The sequence below is a fragment of the Panthera uncia genome, chromosome D1, assembly GCF_023721935.1.
Source record: "Panthera uncia isolate 11264 chromosome D1, Puncia_PCG_1.0, whole genome shotgun sequence".
NCBI lineage: Eukaryota > Metazoa > Chordata > Mammalia > Carnivora > Felidae > Panthera > Panthera uncia.
Window position 1 is genome coordinate 11,804,169 of NC_064808.1, and position 19,907 is coordinate 11,824,075.

At 55.2% G+C, this 19,907-nt stretch overlaps 1 protein-coding gene across 7 annotated transcripts in view; it reads left to right on the top strand.

Moving 5' to 3' along the window:
• The window catches only part of SLC43A1 (solute carrier family 43 member 1), a 32,503-nt gene extending 13,614 nt beyond the window's left edge, over window positions 1-18,889 (top strand). For 4 of the 7 annotated variants that reach the window (XM_049646667.1, XM_049646664.1, XM_049646671.1 and 1 more), the window contains 13 exons: window positions 4,407-4,584; window positions 4,683-4,738; window positions 4,874-4,950; window positions 7,073-7,165; window positions 8,797-8,930; window positions 10,519-10,697; window positions 11,793-11,939; window positions 12,035-12,070; window positions 12,308-12,446; window positions 14,360-14,501; window positions 14,755-14,828; window positions 17,293-17,416; window positions 18,479-18,889. In XM_049646667.1, coding sequence (XP_049502624.1) covers window positions 4,407-4,584; window positions 4,683-4,738; window positions 4,874-4,950; window positions 7,073-7,165; window positions 8,797-8,930; window positions 10,519-10,697; window positions 11,793-11,939; window positions 12,035-12,070; window positions 12,308-12,446; window positions 14,360-14,501; window positions 14,755-14,828; window positions 17,293-17,416; window positions 18,479-18,625 — 1,526 coding nt within the window. In that variant the 3' untranslated portion in view covers window positions 18,626-18,889. The remainder of the gene's footprint in view (window positions 1-4,406; window positions 4,585-4,682; window positions 4,739-4,873; window positions 4,951-7,072; window positions 7,166-8,796; window positions 8,931-10,518; window positions 10,698-11,792; window positions 11,940-12,034; window positions 12,071-12,307; window positions 12,447-14,359; window positions 14,502-14,754; window positions 14,829-17,292; window positions 17,417-18,478) is intronic. The other 3 variants (XM_049646668.1, XM_049646669.1, XM_049646670.1) reach the window with 1 other exon arrangement.
• The last annotated feature ends 1,018 nt before the right edge of the window (window positions 18,890-19,907 follow it).

A 19,907-nucleotide genomic window follows, 5' to 3' on the forward strand; every position in this document is an offset into this window, starting at 1 on the left:
TGGGATACCTAGAGGTGACCAAAGCGAACCCTCCTACTTTCTCTGAACTTATTTGTCTGTTGTTGGAAAGCAAGACACAAGGTGTCCCTCCTCCCCCTCAGGTGACTCCAGCCTAAATCTAAATCGTCAGCCATTGGGCTGATGGGGGGAGGGTGCTGTACCCTCTGGGCCTCAGTCACGCTGCCCTATCGAAAGTGCTTACTTTCCGCTTCTTGAAGCCTCATTCATTGTGGACCCAGCCTCCCTCCTCAGGGTTGCAAGAACAATCAAACCAGGAATGTGTGTCCTCACGGTGTGTGGAAAGAACCAGGCAGCATGGCTTCCAATTCTGTGTGTTGCTAGACCTATTTCAGATATTTACTTCACTTTCTTAATGTCTCCGTTATCCCATCTGTAAAATGGGACCGATACTCCTTACCCCCTGGGACCGCTGTGAAAATGAAATGAGAGCAAACACGTGGACTACAGGTGGGGGTCATAATTATGTGCCGGACCCAGCTTTGCTGTCATTTGCTGTGTGACCTTAAGCCAGTCACCCATCCTCTCTGGATCTCCACTTCTAAGTCTGTAAAACGGAGTGGATCCCCCTCGTCCTCCTTGCCACAGAGCAACGATGTGAGCACCAAATGCTGTCATTTAACAAATATGGAGTTCATGGTCAAGGTGTTCACTAGGGTCGGCTTTGGGCTCCCTGGCCACACCCTCTGTCTTCTCAGTGTTTTTTGTTCTCTCTGGAGGGACACCCTGGGGTGAGTGGTTGAACCACCTGTAGGGGTGTCACGGTTGAAGAGGGCTCTGTTGTTCAGAATTTAGACAGGGGCAAATCAACTTAACACATAACTTCTCTTTATCCAGCAAAAGTGCCCAAACAATAAAACAATGGCTAAAGCTCATCAAGCCTTTGCTGTTTGCTAGATAGATCTTCAGTCCTCCTAACAGGTCTGTGATATAGGTATGACTATTAACCATGTTTTGTAGAAGAGAGAGCTGACGCTCAGAGAAATTAAGCCACTTGCCTGAGGTCACACAGCTAATGAGCAGAGCAAGGATTCAACCCCAGATCTGACTCCAGGACCTGTCTCCTAGTCCTCGTAGGAACAGTGTAGCCACTTCCAACCTCCTTCAGCTTAGAGTTCTCCTGGAGCAGTCCTGCCATAGGCAGGACAACCAGCTAGAGCCCAATCCCACAGATGTTTTGGTGAACCTGACTGTCAGCTGCAGGAAAGTGAAACCTCAGGCCTTGAGGAGGGGCTCCCCATCCCTAGAGACTCAGAGAATGGGATCATTTTGTGAGTGTGTGTGTGTGTGTGTGTGTGTGTGTGTGTGTGCACGCGCGCGGCAGTCCTCGGAGCCAGCCAGCCTCTCGGGGTTGCAGCCGACCACCATCCCATTTCACAGATGGGATAACAGAGTCTCGGAGTTTCAGCAGCACGGCTAGTGAAGCCGGGGTTTGAATGTGCTCTGTGTGGCTCCAGGGGTGAATGCTTGCCCGTGGTCCTGCTTTCCAGGGCTTCACAGATCTTGTCACTTGTAGTTCACCCTCATGATTTTACCTTTCCTCTGTCCTAGGAACTATTGACTTAATGCTTCCTTTTACATCAACCCACTTAAAAAAATTGGCCTGAGTTTAAAGTGTAATATCCTCGGAATGTTGGGTTTGATTGTACTTACACATACATCATACATATGTGTCTAATACACACACACACACACACATACATGTCTCCAACATACATACATACATATGTATGCGTGTTTTTCCAATACACTCGCATATGTATGTATATGTGTATGTGTTTCAGATACACATTGAAATGACTAATAACTGAAACATCAAACTCCATTCCCTGCATCTCCTAACTCATCCGGAGTGCCCCAGTTATGCATACCACAATTAGGGAAACATGGTTTTTTTCTAAGGCTTCAGCTCTATCAGTAGTAACTCAGTACATTTTCCCTGTCCCACCCCGTCAGGTTACTTGCCTATAAAAGCAGGGCAGTTGGATTTCAAAGACCTCTTCAGTTGTGATTGGCGTGGGTAGAGTTCTGAGTGCATGTTGGGCTGGCTTTATCCAAGGAGTCCGGCTTTATCCAACCATGCAGAGTGGTGGGGCCTCAGGAGCCAGCTCGTGTTGGTCAAACTCACAAGAGGCTGATGGATAAACCAGACCAACAGATGCGTTGACTGACTTTGAGCTGCTAGCAGGCCCCTGGGCTGTCCTGCTCCACGAGTGGAGGAACACGTCTCCTCGCCAGCACCAGCACAGGCACGGGAAGCGTCCTGAGCCGCCGTGTTCAGGACAGAGGGGCCCTGGGGTGGACGGGACTGGGCTGGCCCTTGGAGACGGTCTTGAGTTTGAGTGTAAGCCCTCCTGTAAGAAGCTGTGTGAAGCTGTGTGAAGCTGTCAGAAGCCCTCCTGTAAGAATTGCTGTGCTTCTCAGAGCCTCGCCATCTATACGATGGGGGTCATTGGACTCACTTGGTAGGGAGGCTGTGAGGATCGAAACAGATACCATATGAAAAAGCCTGGCACAAAGTAGGTGTTAATTAATCGAGAGCTAGTAGGACTTGTGTGAGAGAAGGTGCCGTTTGATGGTGAAAGACTGAGGGGTAGAATCAGTGTCTAATTCAGGAGCTGCAAACTCAGATGCCAACTGGGCCAGGCAGTTCATAATAATCAATTAATAATAATTAAGGCAGGTGTAAGGTGGCAAATGTCTGGGGGGGTAAAAGAGAGGTGATGACTTGGGTGGCTTAAAGGGGGCAAGACCTGGCAGAAAGGGGTGACCTCCACTCAGCTCCAGCAATGGCCACATTTTCCGACTTCTTAAAGAGAAGCCAGATTTTTATGGGATAACTCGTTTTTTTTAAGTTTATTTCTTTTGAGAGAGAGAAAGCATGAGAGCACATGAGTGGGGAGGGGCAGAGAGAGCGGGAGAGAGAATCCCAAGCAGGCTCGCACTGTCAGCACAGAGCCCAACGTGGGGCTTGAACTCACGAACCACGAGATCATGACCTGAGCCGAAATCAAGAGTCTGATCAGTTGGTTAACTGAGCCACCCAGGTGCCGCGTTTATGGGATAACTTCCGATTTTGAACCGCACCCAATTAAAATTTGCACGCCAAGCAAAACACAGGTGCGGGCCACTGTCAGTCGCCTGTTTGCAGCCTGTGGCCTAAATGATCTTTGCATTCCTTCCCACTTTGCCCACTGTCCCAACACAGTGCCTGGCACACAGCAGATATCCGGTGCAGGCAGACCTGGTGGAGAACTGAACCGTGCTGGTGACAATCACTGAATGATGGGGCTAGCCTGAACCCTACAGGCTTCTTCCACGGGGCTGGACACTCTCCCCAGCTTCCCTGGCAGCTCCCCATCGCCCAAGGTGTTTCCTGCCCTGGTTGGCCAGCAGTCAGGATCTGAGACTTCTTCCTCGTGTTCTTCCTTATGTTAACACACAGGTCACGTCACCCCTCTGCTGCCTGCGTTTGCTCCTGATATCTGAAGTCAGGAGTCATTGTCACCATGGAGGGTGGGTGCTTCCTCTCCTAGCACTCAGGCACCGTCACATCCTCCTGTTTTGTTCTCTTCATCGCACCTGTCACTTTTCACTTTTTTTTTTTAACGGAAGCACTGCCCAATGTGGGGTTTGAACTCATGAGCCTGAGATCAAGAGTCTTGACTCTTTTTTTTTTTTTAACATTTATTTATTTTTGAGAGAGAACGAGAGTGCAGGGGAGTTGCAGAAAGAGAGAGAGAGAGAGAGAGAGAGAGGCAGACACAGACTCTGCATGGACATCAAAGAGCCTGATGTGGGGCTTGAACTCATGAACCATGAGATCATGACCTGAGCTGAAGTTGGAAGCTTAACCGGCTGAGCCATCTCGGCGCCTAGCCCCCCCTCCCCGCCCCCCGCGGAATCTTCTAAGGAACTTGTGGCTTAGGTATCTTCTGCTCCCTTTTACAGGCTAAGGGCCTGTGGCTCAGAGAGAGGGAGTTACTTGTCCAAGGTTGCCCAGTTGGTACGGGTGGTGGCAATTTCGACCCTGGTCTGTCTGCCTCTGGTGCGCCCTGAGTGTGCCCTTGGCAGTGATGCTTAGGTAACAGAGAGGGGGCAGGGGAGCAACCACCTCGTGATTCAGTGAGCACTGAGTGAAGTGAATCACCCTCCTTCCCTCACCATTAACCATTTTTATTAACTTGTCACGACTCCAAGTGGGCAGTTTACCTTGAGGACGAGTCCTCACTGGAGTAGATGTGACTCTAGGCCACCCTCAAAGTCGCCTGGTTGGCAGTGAGCCCTAAGCGTGGGACTTGAGCTCAGGCCCCCGGACCCCGGGCCCTTGTCTCCTGCGCCCGGCTGCTCCCGGCTGTCACGTGCTGAGCCCTCCCTTGCCTCCCCAGCTGAGAACGCCACCAACACCACCCAGGATGAGCAGCGGGAGTGGCTGAGCTGTGACCGCCAGGAAGAGATGCTCAACCTGGGCTTCACCATCGGCTCCTTCGTGCTCAGCGCCACGACCCTGCCGCTGGGGATCCTCATGGACCGCTTTGGCCCCCGGCCCACGCGGCTGGTTGGCAGGTGAGGGGGGGGCAGAAAGGCAAGGCTGGTGCTGCAGGGGGGAGGGGAGGCTCAGGGTGTTCGCGGGCAACCCCTTCTCCTTCCCTGGGTCTCCACAGTGCCAGCTTCGCCGCGTCCTGCGCCCTCATGGCCCTGGCCTCTCGGGACACCAGAGGTGAGTCGTTTGACCTCTCGCCGCCCACAGGAAAAGAATGGGTGGGATGAAGGCAGATCGCCTGCCATCCCGGCTCCTGCCCTTGGCCTCCCACAGCCCCCCAAATGCCCTGACCCATCGCTCTCCCCTTCCCAGTTCTGTCTCCGTTGATATTCCTGGCGCTGTCCCTGAATGGCTTTGGTGGCATCTGCTTAACGTTCTCTTCACTCACGGTGAGTGTGACAGGCCCCGCTTGGCAGGGGGCACCCTGGCGTGGGGGTGGGAGTAGAGGAGAGTGAGGGGGACAGCGGGTGAGGGAGGAGCCAGTGGACCCAGAGCAGAGGCGTGTGCGGGCTGCCACTGAGGGTGGACGTGAGGCTGTGTCCGTGGGGATGTGACGCTGTGTGAGAGTGTGGGTGTTGGGGGGTGCGTGTGTCCCCAGCACACAATGTCTGCTGGCCTCGGTTCTAGGCGCTGGGGGGACAGCACAAACAGAACTGCCGACTTCCTCACCTTTCTGGAACTTCCGTTCCGGGGTTGGGCGTAGAGGCAGCCTTCTCCAAACAAGTAAACTAATAAATTCTGTCAGTAGTCGGAAGTGCTGGAAAGAAAAGAAAGCTGGGCAGTGTGGCAGATAGTGACACGGTAGGAGCAGCGTGTGCGTGTGTGTGTGCGTGTGTGTGTGTGATGCTCTAGATGGGCAAGGGTGTGCGCAGGTGAATGTGTTCATGGGGGTATTAGGTTAAGCCACGTCAAATTGCCGACACTTGACCGTGCTGGACCTACAGAAACAGCTTTTTCCACATGACTCAGCCTCCTGCAAATGTGTGTGGCTTTGTGTGTGTGTTGCTCTAAGTGTGTGTGTCTCTGTATGTGAGTGTAAGGGTTAAAGGCTGATGAGTGTGTGGTGGGGGAGGGGTTCCTGGCTGGGCCAGCCTCGGGGCCGTTTCGCGAAGCCCCTTCTCCACGCTGTGCAGCTTGGCTGGGGCCCTAGATCCCTTCTCCTCTCTGTGCCCTGCCCTGCCCCGCGCTGCGCGGTGCGCAACCTCGGACCCTGCCCCTGCCGGCCTAGGCTCTGCGCCCGCCGCCCACCCGCCCGCCGCTCCTCCCCCTGCCCCGCCGCCAATAATCTCCAGCCAATGGCAGGGCCCGGCGCTTGCCCCGCCCCCGCCCCGGGCCTCTGCCCTCGCCCGCCAAGACAGACCCGAGCCAGGACCGCCAGGACCTCCAGTGCTGCCCAGCCCCTCGCCCCCGTTAGCCCGGCCTCGCGCCCTCCCCCCCACCCCGGCGCCGCCCTGCTGGGCCGAGACAAGCGCCCCCGAGACCCTGGGGCGGGGGCGCCAGGGGTCCGGGCAGCTCTCCCTGGCACTTTCCCTGGTGTCCTTGGCAGCGTGCCTTGCAGATACCAGGTGCCTGGGAAACCTCTACCCCAGCGGGGGTCAGCCTGGTCCCACCCCCTTTTCACAGCCGCTTGGAAGTTGGTGGAGGACTCAGCTCTCTGCGGGTTTTCTCCTCTGTGGAGAGGGTTGAAGGCCTTTCCCAGCTATGGGCTCTGTTGACCTGGAAGGGGGGGGGGGGGATGGTGGGGCCAGAGGGGGATGTACACAAAGGGCAGCATGACTTTGCTTTCTCCTCCCGGGAGGGCCTGGCTCAGGCCAGAGAGCAGAACATATGATCAGTTCTCTCCTGGTGGCGATTCTTGGCCTGCTGTGTGCGTCAGAGCCACTTCTCCTGGTCACCTGGCCTGCCCCTGCCCCCTCCTTTACATCTGCCCTTCCCTCCCTGGCACCTCCTGTGACTTGTGCCTTTGGGGCCACCCAGGAGGGCTCATTACAGAGCCAGCCATGGTCACAGCCTTGGGGTCCGGGATAGAGCCGGGGTTGCCAGAACAGGGGAGAAAGTCATTAAGGAGCTCTGTGAACTTGAGTACATTTCTTTCCCTCACTGGGCCTCAGTTTTCTTATCTGTCAAATGAGTTGCGCTAGATCAGTGTTTCTTAAACGCCCATTCCGTGGGTTATTAAGAGGCGTCACAAAACAGAAGGGCTCCACGAACAACTAACTTGGGAAACCCTGGGCTCGAGCGGAATTGACAAAAGTGTTCTTTGAGGGCACTTCTGGGAACCGTTGAGATGCTCAAGTGCATTGGGAGTCTGTGGGAGGGAGGGTGTTAGCCAGTTTCCCGTGATTTTGCCTTTGAGCTTTTCTGTTGCCTCTCCTGAGGCTGGTGTTCCTGGAGCTCACTTTGAGGGCTGCGGGGTGGGGTGCATCGAGGCTTAGTCCCATTGACTGGGCCAGGGGTACCCTGGGCAGTGTCAGGGTCCTTCAGCTTACCGGTACTGCTTCCCGCCCTCAGCTGCCCAACATGTTTGGGAACCTGCGGTCTACGTTCATGGCCCTCATGATCGGCTCCTACGCCTCTTCTGCCATCACGTTCCCAGGAATCAAGGTATTGGACCTGTTTGGGGCGGGGGACCAATGAGGTCATCTGGGTTTTCTTTTTGCCTAGAGAAACTAGGTGGCGTTGGGTGAGTGGCTGGCATGCCGGGGAACCGTTGTTCCTGCCAGGCAGAGGTCAGGCCCCACCACCGTGGGGCAAGCACTGAAGTGTCATGGGAGGGGCCCAGGCATTGCCGCTGGCCGATGGGTCTCCCTGCTTGCCTCCTTTCCTTTCCTGCCATCCTAGGCCAGGCCTTCGTCCTCTCTTCTGGGCTAGCTCAAGCCTTCCCAGCTGGTCTCCCTGCCTCGGACCTTTCCCCTCTCTGGTCTGTCCTTCACGTGACTTCCAGAATGATTTTAGTTGGAGGCCTGGCTCACACACCTGCCCTGCTTCACTGACAGAATCAAGTCCCTCCGTCCTCTTTACAGACATTCAGTGCCCTTGATCTCTCTGGCCTCAACCACTTTTCCAGCCACATTTCCTTCACCTGCCCTGGAGAGGCTTGTTGCCTTGGTCCAAGGTCATGAAGTTAGTCCATATCAGGCTACAGCCTGAACAAATCAGCCTGGCAGAATTAGAGCCGGAAGGCCTGAGTTCTAGCTTGGGGGCAAGCTTGGGGCCTCACGCCTTCCTCTGATATCAAATGATAGCAAAGCGTGCTTTCAACTGGGCCATAGGATGCCCTTCAGATTCCACCATGGGCGGTGAAGTTTGTTAGTTTAGGAGGCACTTGCTGGGTGCCCCCAAAGGAGTTTGAGAGTGCATGGGTGGAAGTGGCCGTCAGTTGTTCAGGTAGCAGCAGGCATGGGGGGTGGGAGGGGTTTGAGGAGGCAGATCTTAACACCCACTCACTTGGAGATGTGGTTCTTTGAAGCTCTGTCCTGTCCCCCAGAGAAGAAGAGAGCCTCAAGGCCCAAGGCTGAGGAGGAGCAGAAATTTTCCCAGGCAGCACTGGAGCTCTGGGCAGGAGCCTGAGGAGGGGGCAGATGTCAGTCGTCCCAGGCAGGGAGGACAAGAGCAGGGACACCATCTCTAGGTACCTGGCTTCCCCAGTAGAGGGCTGACGCGTTGGCACAGAATCCCAATCAGTTCCCAGCCCACTTGGGTTGGAAGGCCTTGGGCAGTGCTCTTGCACATGCGCACACGCCCACGCTCCCAGTTGTCCTCCCTGGGAACACCTGTGAAAGGTGAGATAAGGCTTCTCGGGCGGGTTTGTCTTTCCCTCAGGGAAGGTGCCAGGAAGGGGCAAGATACACACAGGCCTGGTAAACCTAGAGCATTACTTTTTCTCTTTTGTACATAAAATGCAACGGCATGTTTGTGTGGAAGCCAACATGTGCGTAGAGTCACAGGCAGGCTTGTGTGCCCTTTTCCGATAATAATTGACATTCCAAAGACCTTCAGCACCCGGGGCGGGGGGGTGGGGATTACTTCACGTCTCGTTCCGGGGCTGGGGTGAAAAGGGGAGAGGATGGTGGTCTCCTGGGTCTCTTAACTTCCGGCCTCCACTTCCCATCTGTAAATCAGGCGCAAGGAATGGGGTAGAAGAGACCTTGTCTAGGGTCCCTGAGGCCTGGGCTCTGCCTTGGGCTGGGAGAGGTGAGGCCAGGTGGCCCATGGGCCTGCCCCTCCTTCCACAGCTGATCTATGACGCTGGCGTGTCCTTCGTGGTCATCATGTTCACGTGGTCGGGCCTGGCCTGCCTCATCTTTCTGAACTGTGCCCTCAACTGGCCCAGTGAAGCCTTTCCTGCTCCCGAGGAAGTCAACTACACGTGAGTGGCTGTGGAGGGCTGTGTGATGAGGGGGACTCCCCTCCCTGTGGAGGGAGGGGTGGGTGGGGAGTGGGGGGCGGTAATACAATGGACAGAATCAGCTTTGGCCTCTGCTTTCTCATCTGTACAATGGGCGTGATCCTCCCCACCGACAAGCGTTTGAGTAGACGTGGCACATAACGGGCGGTCAAAACACTGCCACTGTTACTCTTTCTGAGTTTGGAGGACGGGAACAGAGTAGGAGGGACCCCAGCAACAGTGCCATGTGTCATACGGTCCCAGGAGGGGGATACAAAGACTCAAATACCCCACCCTTTGTAGGACAGCCTGAATGCTGACTTTTCCCCACCCCCTATCAGTTCAGTGGGGTCAGGGGAGATGTTCCACAAGGAAGCACATGGGGTGCCTGTCAAAAAGCTGATATTTGAGTGTCTGCTTCGGGCCAGGCCCTGTGCTTAGCAGTCCTACCACCCTCCACAGTCCTGTTAGTGGGTTCTTTTATTAACTCCATTCATAACAGAAGTTCAGGGAACAAAGTGACTTTCCTCAAGTCCAACCACTGAAGGGGGCAAATTAAAGATTGGAACCAGGCTCTCTGACTCCAGAGTCTGAATTCTTTGGTTTTTTGTTTGTTTGTTTGTTTTTATTAAAAAAGTTTTTTGGGGGCGCCTGGGTGGCTCAGTCAGTTGAGCGTCTGACTTCAGCTCAGGTCATGATCTCATGGCTTGAGTTCAAGCCCCGCGTTGGGCTCTGTGCTGAGGGCTCAGAGCCTGGAGCCTCTTCAGATTCTGTGTCTTTCTCTCTCTCTCTGCCCCTCCCCCGCTCACACTCTGTCTCTCTCTGTCTCTCAAAAATAAATAAGCATTAAAAAAACTTTTTTTTATTAATGTTTATTTATTTTTGAGAGAGAGAGGGAGGGACGGAGTGGGGGAGGGGCAGGGAGAGAGGGAGACACAGAATCTGAGCTGTCAGCACACAGCTCAACGTGGGGCTCAAACTCAAAAACCGTGAGATCGTGACCTGAGCCGAAGTTGAACGCTTAACCAACAGAGCCATCCAGGCGCCCCTCCAGAGTCTGAATTCTTTTTTTTTTTTTTTTTAATTTTTTAACATTTATTCAATTTTGAGAGACCCAGACAGAGTGCAAGCAGGGGTGGGGCAGAGAGAGGGAGACAGAGAATCCAAAGCAGGCTCCAGGCTCCGAGCTGTCAGCACAAAGCCCGACATGGGGCTCCAACTCACCAACGGTGAGATCGTGACCTCAGCCGAAGTGGAACACTTAACCAACTGAGCCACCCAGGCGCCCCTCCAGAGTCTGAATTCTTAATGCTGCCTCCATGGCAACAGCCCAAGTGAAAAAGGACTCGCCCACCCTTCACTTACTGGGTGCTAAGCCGGCCCCTGGCCCAGGTTCCGAGTGACAGATGCGAGCCTGCACTAGGCAGCTTGTCAGTGGGCATGTCAGCCAGCGCCAGGTAAAGGGTTGCACGGCACCCCTAGGGCAGACTGGGATGGACCCCTTGGGCAGGCTGTCGAGGGTGGGCTCTGCGTGGCTGGTTCCCACATTCCCTGGCCCGGCTGCTGGCAGGAAGAAGATCAAGCTCAGCGGACTGGCCCTCGATCACAAGGTGACAGGTGACCGCTTCTACACCCATGTGACCATTGTGGGCCAGCGGCTGAGCCAGAAGGCCCCCAGCCTGGAGGACGGGGCTGAAGTCTTCATCTCATCCCAGGATGTTCGTGGCATCTCAGAAAGCCCTCCTGAGAGTGAGTGTCTGGTCAAGGGGCCAGCCTTGGGTGACAGGTGGGGTGGGTCCTCATGCTTATTAGTGAGCACTCATTCTCTCCCCTTGTGCTCTATACCCAACACCCCATGATGTAAATAGGTGAGGTTTGATCCCCATTTACAGAATGAGGGGAAATCAGAGCTCAGAGAACTCTACAAGTTCAGACTCGGGGGTACTCTGTTGGATTCCTGCGTGAAGGAGGGGGGGAGGAGCTTCCAGAATGGGGCAGGATCTCCAGGCCTGTGGGACGGTTGGTTTCATCAGGGCTACAGCCTCTGAGCCCCTTACATCAGGTGCCGCCAGGTTGAGCCAGCTGCGAAGCCCTCCAGCGCCCGGCTGGCTGGCTCCCCCTGCTGGCTGGAAGAGGGTCTGCAGCCACCTGCCTGAGCCGCTTCCCAAGGTGTCAGCTCCCAGATGATCGGCAGGTGCACCTGCCCTGGAGTCAGGAGATGGGGAGTCCGGCTCCCCAGTTGCAGGCCGTGTGACTTGGGCAGATCACTTAAGCCTGTTCTGGCTTTCCTTATCTCTGAGACTAGCAGTCATCATGCGCACTGGAGGGGGAAGTTAGCTGTGAGGCTTAAACGGAGCCGTGGATATGGCAGCTCTGTAAATGGCACAAGGCTGTGCAGTCGTGAGGGTATGACCCCCCACCCCCACCCCCGCGGAGCCTCCCGTGGCAGAGTGGTGGCAGCCATGAGCTGAGTCCAGCCGACCTGCAGCTTCCAGCCCTGTGAGCTTGAGCAAGTCACTGGGTCAATTTCCTCATCTGCAGAACGTGCCGAGGACAGGGTTGTTGTTCACTTTTGGTAAATGGGAAGGTGCTTAATAAATAGTAGCTAGTTATTACCACACCAAGGTATACACCCAGCGGGCAGCTGAAAACGTTCTGTTGAGATCAGTATTAAACTGGGCAAGAACTTGGAGGCCAGTGAATCTGAGCCCTCGTTTCTGAAGGAACCAATCCCCTGAGAGTCACACAGTGAGTGGCTGAGCCCCTCTAGAACTGCATCAGCTGGGACAGTTGGAGGGAAATGGAAGATCTGGGGCTCAGGGGCGCCCTCTGCTGTCTCTCCAGAGTCTGTCCCCTTCCGCCAGAGCCTCTGTTCCCCCATTTTCCTGTGGAGCCTTCTCACCATGGGCATGACCCAGCTGAGGGTCATCTTCTACATGGCCGCCATGAACAAGATGCTGGAGTACCTCGTGACTGGTGGTCAGGAGCATGGTGAGGTGCTGCTGAGCCCACTGGGGGCTGGGGGCACAGGAGGGTCACCTTGGCGGGCTCCTCTCACTCTGGCTTCTCCCCCCACCCCCCAACAGAGACGGACATCCTGAGAAAAAGGGCGGCAGAGACAGGTAGGGGGATAGAAGTTGGGGGCCTGGCCCACACCCGCCCCACTGGTGCCCACTCCACAGGGAGCCTGGGCCCAGCCTTGTAACTCTGGGCATTTGGGGCATCTGAGAATCTGGGGGTCAGAGGGGGGCTATTCCGGCACTGCTTCTCCTACACTGGAAGTGGGTGACAGTGCCCACCGGGCTGCTGGCCTTGCTCGTGCCAGCTCCTGACTCCACTTCTCTTCCCGTCCTGCCCAGTTGGGTTCTACTCCTCCATCTTTGGGGCCATGCAGCTGTTGTGCCTTCTGACCTGCCCCCTCATTGGCTACATCATGGACTGGCGGATCAAGGACTGTGTGGACGCCCCCACTGAGGGCAGTGCCCTCGGAAACGCCAGGTGACCTGTATAGGGATGGTGACAGCTTTTTGTTTTTCATGTGCTTTCACACCCGGCTTCTCATTTCCTTCTCCTGAGAGCCCTGGGAGAGCAGGAATATCTCCCCATTTTACAGATGAGGAAACTAAGGCTAAGGTGGGCATAACTCACTTGATCATAAGGATAGCTGAGGTCGAGTGCTGACCGTGCACTAGGCACCTTGCATTGTCTTACGGAGTCCTACAACAGCTCTCTGAGGGAGGTATGTTATCCTCACTTCACAAAGCTGACACGCAGAAAGGTTAAGCAACTTACCCAAGATCGCAGTAGTAGCATGTTCCGGAACCTATGTTGTAAAGGGTATACTCAAAAGCCTTCTTATGGCTAGAAAGAGAGAGAGTTGGAATATCAGACATCTATTGCTGTATCACAGATTAGCCCCAAAGCTGGGCATCTTTAAACAGCTAACGTTTCTTGTCTGGTATAGTTTCTGAGTCAGGAATCTGGGAATGACTTAGCTGGGCGTTCTGGCTCAGGGTCTGTCTGTCTGAGTCTGTTTGGGCTGGTGTAACAAAATACCACACACTGGGTGGCTTAAAAACAATAGACACTTACTTATTACCGTTCTGGAGCCTGGAAACCTCAGATCAGGGAGCCAATGGTTGACTGAGGACCTTCTTCTGGGCGGCTATCTTCTTGCTGTGTCCTCACATGGCCTAAGAAATAGGGAGCTCCGTGGGGCCTCCTTTATAAAGGCACGAATCCCATGATGAGGGCTTTCCCCTCGTGATTTAATCACCTGCCAAGACCCCCACCTCCTAATACTGCCAGGTTGGGCATGAGGATTTTAGCATGTGAATTTCGGGGGGACACAGTCATTCAGACCACCGCAGGCTCTCCAGCTGTCAGCCAGGCCTACAGATATCTGAGATATTGACCGAGGTCAGAGAATCTGTTCCTGAGCTCACTCAGGTGGCTCTTGGCAGGAGGTTTGGCCCCTCTCCACCTGGGTCTGTCCCGAGGGCTGCTCACCACAGAACAGCTTCCCCCAGCAAGGGGTCTAAGGGAGGGAGACAAAGACAGAAGCTTCTGTGTCCTTCACAGCGAAATCTCACAAGTGACATTCCATTGTTTCTGTCATATTCTGTGGGTCGTCCAGAGTAACTGGTACAGTGTAGGACGGGACTACACAGGACATGGGTAGCAGGAGGTGGGGCCAATGAGGCCCATCTTGTTGGCTGGAGACCACAATTGGGTCTTGAGCCCAGGTCTTCTGGGTTCTTTCTGTGTTAATCCAAATAGTTCCTGTTTGTCCTGAGAGGACAGGAGAGAAGGCAGCTAAGGAACAATCTCGTGGCTTCCCTCCCCAGCATCGGTACTCCAGCCTGGGCACCCTGCCCATGGCCCCTGATGGCAGGGTCATCTGTCTAGGATAGATGAGCATCTCGGCCTGCTGGCCTCTCTCCTGGAGTGTGCCAGAGAGGGGCCTGCTGGGTAGTCCGGGGCCAATCTGCTGTCCCCGGAGTGGCATCTACTTTTGTCCAGGCTGATGGGCAGAGATGCTTCTATAGAGGCGTCCGATTGGAGACAGTGTGAGAGCTTCCGGTTCGCCACCTTCCTTCCTATCCTTGATTCTCAGGCTTCAGTGTGCGTGAGACGTGCCTGGGCTGTTTGTCAGAATGCAGCTTCCTGGGCCCAGCCTCTGAGATTCTGGGGTGGGAGCCTGGAATCTGCATTTTAAAGAAAGCCCTGAGGTGATGCTGGGGTAAAAGGTGGGGGAGCCACGCTTTGAGGAACACAGGGCTGGGGGAGTGGTTTGCTGCCTTTGTCGCCCCCACGGCAGAGGCCCAGGAGAAGAGGGGAAGGCCAGGCGGGGAACCAGGCAGCTGCTGGGGACGTGGAGGCAGCAGCCGGTGACATCCTGTTCTCCTCAGGGATGGGGTCGCCACCAGGTCGGCCAGACCGCGCCACCGCAAGATCCAGAAGATCACCAATGCCATCAACGCCTTCACCCTGACCAACTTTCTGCTGGTGGGGTTTGGTGTCACCTGCCTCGTCAATAGCTTACACCTCCAGGTACCCACCTCTGTCCTCCCCCGTCTCCCTGCCTCCCAGGACCCCTGCCATTTCGCCCCATGCCTGCCTTCCAGGAAGCCACGTTCTTGTCCTCTGGGTCTGTCTTCTGGGTCTCTGGGGCCCCCCGGGGGGGTATTCCAGGGATCGGGTGGGCAAGGGCTCCGCGCGGCTTCGTGTCGCCGGCCACCCTCCCCATCCTGCCTCCGGCCTCCACACCTGCTCTCACCTCTTTCCTCTCTCTTCTTGGTTTCAGTACGTGACCTTTATCCTGCACACCGTGGTTCGAGGTTTCTTCCACTCAGCCTGTGGGAGCCTCTACGCTGCAGTGTGAGTCAGCCGCTTCCTCCCCCAAAACCCGAAGAATCCCTGAGCAGAGTCGAAATGGCCCCGCCCACCCCGTCATGCCCCTCTCCGCTGCCTCCCAGGAGTGCTGACCTCTTGGAGTTGGTGGGGAGCTGGGAGGCCACCTGGTGGGCTGGTGGTGGGGCTGCCCTCTCCCGGCATCTCATCTTGGGTGGTGGGGTCCCTGCCTCTTCAAAGGTAGCCTGCCACCAGGGGGTCCTCCCTTAGAGGAAGCCAGGATTCTTCTTCTCCTTCTCCTTCTCCTTCTCCTTCTCCTTCTCCTTCTCCTTCTCCTTCTCCTTCTCCTTCTCCTCCCTCTTCTCCTTCTCCTTCTTCTTCTTCTTTTTTTTTTTAAAGTTTATTTATTTTGAGAAAGAGAGAAAGAGAGAACAAGCTGGGGAGGGGCAGAAAGAGGAGGAGACAGAGGATCCGAAACCAGCTCTGTGCTGACAGCAGAGAGCCCAACGCAGCGCTCGATCTCAGGAACCGTGAGATCATGACCTGAGCCGAAGTTGGACGCTTAACCAACTGAGCCCCCCCGCCGCCCAACCCACGTGCCTTGGTCCTACGTCTGCTCTCCTCTCTCACCCGTCAGCCCTGTAGAAATTTCCAGATTGCAGCCTGCCTTATGACTCTCCTGCTCCATCTGGAGCAGTCCCCGGTTCCCTCTCCCCTCACCCTTCTGGTTTCCACTGCCAGTGCTGCTGAGGGACTCCCCGGGGTGTGTAATGAGCAACGGCAGTGACAGTTGTCACCATTACCAGGGGCTTCTTCAAAGGCAGGCATGGTGCAGGACACCTGACCAGGGTCAGCAGAGGGCAGCCCGTCTCCTTCACCTGCTCAAGCTGGAGCCTTGGAGTGAGCCTTGGCTCTTCCCTTCCTCACACTCCATGTCTAGTCCTCCGCGGTCCCACTGTCCACAGACCCCGAATGCGACCCTCTCCTTGTCTCCACCGCCACCCCCCTGCCCTGGCTGGGCGCAGCAGCTCCTGGCCGGGTCCCTGCATCTGCTCTCGCCTCCCTCGGTCTATTTAAGTTTATTTATTTATTTTGAGAGAGATAGAGCGGGCAGGGGAGGGGCAGAGAGAGTGGGAGAGAGAGAATCCCAAGCAGGCTCTGTGCTGTGAGCATGGGGCCTGATGCAGGGCTCAAACTCACAAACCATGAAATCATGACCTGAGCTGAAACCAAGAGTCTGATGCTTAACCGACAGAGCCACCCAGGTGCCCCCTCCCTTGGTCTATTTTTAACACAGGGGCTGGAGACACCTGCTGGGACATAAGTCTTTTTCTGTCACTCCATGGCTTCCTGCCTTGTTTCTGAGAAAAAGCCAGAGGCTTTGTTATGGCTTAACAGGCCCTACAAGTTCTAGCTCCCCCACTCCCCCACCCCGGGCCCTGTCTGCTCTCTTCACCCCCCTTCCCCCTTCTCTCACTCTGCTGCGGCCCTGTCTGCTCTCTTCACCCCCCTTCCCCCTTCTCTCACTCTGCTGCGGCCTCTTCATTTCTCAGAAACCCCAAGTGTGTCCCCTACTTAGGCCATTTGCACTTCCTGTTCCCTCTTTCTAGAACAGTCTCCCTCCAGATAGCTGCAAGGCCCACAGTTACCTCACCTTCTCCAGGTCCGTACCCAGGGTCCCCTTGTCAGTGAGGCCTCTGCTGGCCATCCTGTCCACGGTGGCAGCCCCCTGGACGCCCCCACCTGCTTTCTCCACCCTACGTCTCTGCTTGGCTCCCTTCACCAGCCAACAATCTATGTGTGTATCTTGCTCGTTGTCTGACTGACACCGGCCCCACCAGAAAGCCACCTCTACAAGGGTTCGGTTCAGTGCTGAATGTGCATGCACCTTAGAATGGCACCTGGCACGTGGGAACTCAGTGAATCCTTGTCAAAAGAATAAATGAACCACCCAGCGAGGTCAGTGCTATCTCGGTTATTAGTGGAGGAAGTGGGTCTCCGAGAGATTGCATAACTTGCTGTTATCACATAGATAGTAGTTGGCAGAAGCCAGCTTAGTGGCCCCAAAGCCGCAGCACACAGCTTTGAGGCAGAGTCCAGAAAGCACAGGCAAAGAGGCTTTTTTTTTTTTAATTAAAGTTTATTTATTTATTTATTTATTTGGAGACAGGGAGGGAGAGAGAGCGTGCGTGTGCGCGCACAAGTGGGGGAGGGGCAGAGAGCAAGTGAGAGAGAGAGAGAATCCCAAGTAGGCTCCACACTGTCTGCACAGAGCCCGATGTGGGGCTCGAACTCACAAACCGTGAGATCGCGACCAGAGCCGAAATCAGGAGTCGGATGCTTAACTGACTGAGCCACCCAGGTGCCCTGCAAAGAGGCTCTTAAGTTCCACCCTGCCCGCCTAACCTGGGGGTGGGGGGGAGTCTGGCACAGGGGGCTGGACTGGAGAGGGCCACGTGCCCGTCCTAACTGGCCTACCTCTTCTTGACAGGTTCCCGTCCAACCACTTTGGGACGCTGACGGGTCTGCAGTCCCTCATCAGTGCTGTGTTTGCCCTGCTCCAGCAGCCGCTTTTCATGGCCATGGTGGGACCCTTGAAAGGAGAGCCCTTCTGGGTGAGAACTGCGGGTGGCGTGGGGGTGGAGAGCAGGAGCCCCTTTCCAGGGGGCTGAGGGGGAGGGGCTTCGAGGTGACAGAATCCCTCACTCATCTCTCAGACTGAAGGTCTCTGATCTGGGGGCTCCCCAGCTGGCTGTCCCTCACAACCCGTCACAGCACGTTAAAAATACAGATTCCCCAGCCAGCCGCATCAGCATCCCTCACCCTGGGCCCAGGAGTATCTTTGTGCTAAGCCTCCGGGTGCCTTGTGAAGTGGCCTAGCTCTGATGCAGTCCAGTTTCACCCAGTGCATGGATCCTTTCTCCAGCACCTCTGGAAAGGGGTTCCAACAAACCCTCTCAACACCCTCAGTGATGGGGCAGCAGCCATTGGTATGGTCAGAAGGGCTTTTCCTTACCCAGAACTGACATCTGCCTCCCTAAAGCTGACCTTCTGTCTGCCCTGTGGGGCCACCTGTCTCCCACAAGAATGATGGAGAAAGCGTAGCCACCCTTTAGTGAATGCTCACCAGGTACTGACAGCCCTGAGGAGGGACTTAGAGTCATGGCGATTTGCCCAAAGTCACACAGCGAGAAAGGCAGAGCCGGGTGTGGACCGTGGCCCAGTGCACGTGAGGGCCACTGCCCTGGGCCTCCTGTCCTCCGGCTGCGTGCCTTGGCTCCTTTAACTGCCTTCGAGTCTCTTCTCAGCACCCGCAATGGGATCCCCTTGTCAGCATCCTCAGAGGTCATGGTTCCCAGCCCAGAAGCTTCCATGTCAGAAAGTAGCCCAGACTGCCTCAGTAGCTCCCCAGAGGGCGCCAGCTGGTGTGGGCACCAGCCTCAGCCAGGGTTCCAACTAGGCTAAGAAACTTTACGAGGTCGTTGAACATTAAATGAGATATTGGTGGAACAGTGACTGAACATTGGAAGCGCTAGCTATATTTATCATTGTGGCCCACGACCTGAGTACAAATGGCTGCCTTCTCCTCTCTGCTGAAGGTTAAATGGGAGGGCCCTTGAGGGTGATGGGGGGAAGCGGGTACCTGTTTGACTCTTGTCTTTCTCCTTGCCCTAAAGGTGAATCTGGGCCTCCTGTTATTCTCACTCCTGGGATTCCTGCTGCCTTCTTACCTCTTCTACTACCGTGCCCAGCTCCAGAGGGAGTACGCCACCGACTGGGAGGGCCCAAAGAAGGTGCTTGGAAGCTCCGAGGTGACTGCCTAGACCCCTGCAGCCAAGGGACCCGGATGACAGGCCAAGGCCTGAGCTACCAAAGGGAATGCCTTGCCGGAGTCCGGCTCCAGCAGGTCCAGGGGTTCCCGAAGGATGAATGGCGTTGGCGAAAAAGTGAAAATAAAACAAAACTAGAATAAAAAACTAAAATAAAAACGGACACAGACAACAGCAGTGTGTTGAACTGGCCGATTTATTGTAGCAGACGTGGCACGATATGTGCTAGTGATTTCCTTGGAGCATTCGTCATCTATGTTTTTCTAACATCGCCTAATTTTAAAAATGTTCCTACGTGTAGTCAACCTTTAAGAAATAACGTGGCGATTTTCTCGTAAAGTTCCCACACACCCTTTGATTATTGATTAATTTCTTACCTTATTCCATTATGCATCTGCGTTTATAATCTACAAAGCATTTGCTTTGCTGTTCTCGTGAAAGGCCCTCCATTTCTCGACGCCTCAAGTGGAACAGTTACGGGGACATGACCTCCTAACCACAAGAGGCCAGAAGAACAATGTGTTTGCCTCGGTCCGAGGTGCCGGGAAGGGGCCGATAGGGCCTTAGAAACCCATGCCTCACACATTCTCAGAGAGACCAGGCACCTAGGAACTGAGGAACCATTCTGTACCTGAACCGGCTAGGTTCAGTCACCATCTGGAATGCCTCCGGGGGGCCAGGTGGGCCTAGGGGTTGAAGTCACCTGTGCCCAGAGATACACTCCTTAGTTGCCCGAGTGGGGCAAATCCATATCCATATGTCTCAAATCCATATGTCTCTCCTTTACAGGCCCTCTTTGCTGGCAAATGCATGAGGCCATCCTTCCTGCAAGTGGAGGAGTCTCCAGAGGGGACGGCAAGGGCTAAACGCAAGGCCGCTCAATTCCTTTTTTTTTTTTTTTTAATTTTTCTTAACGTTTATTTATTTTTGAGACAGAGAGAGACAGAGCATGAATGGGGGAGGGGCAGAGAGAGGGAGACACAGAATCGGAAACGGGCTCCAGGCTCTGAGCCGTCAGCCCAGAGCCCGACGCGGGGCTCGAACCCACGGACCGTGAGATCGTGACCTGAGCCGAAGTCGGACGCTTAGCCGACTGGGCCACCCAGGCGCCCCAAAGCTGCTCAATTTCTTGCAGAACCTTATTTTCTTCCCTAATGGTTCTTTTCCCAGAGGGCCTGTCGAGGGCAATTCCCCAACAGACAACACCCCAGGTACTTTATTAAGGCCAAATTACCTAAAAGCGGGAGGACAAGAAGCTTCACTGTCGGCGGGCCGC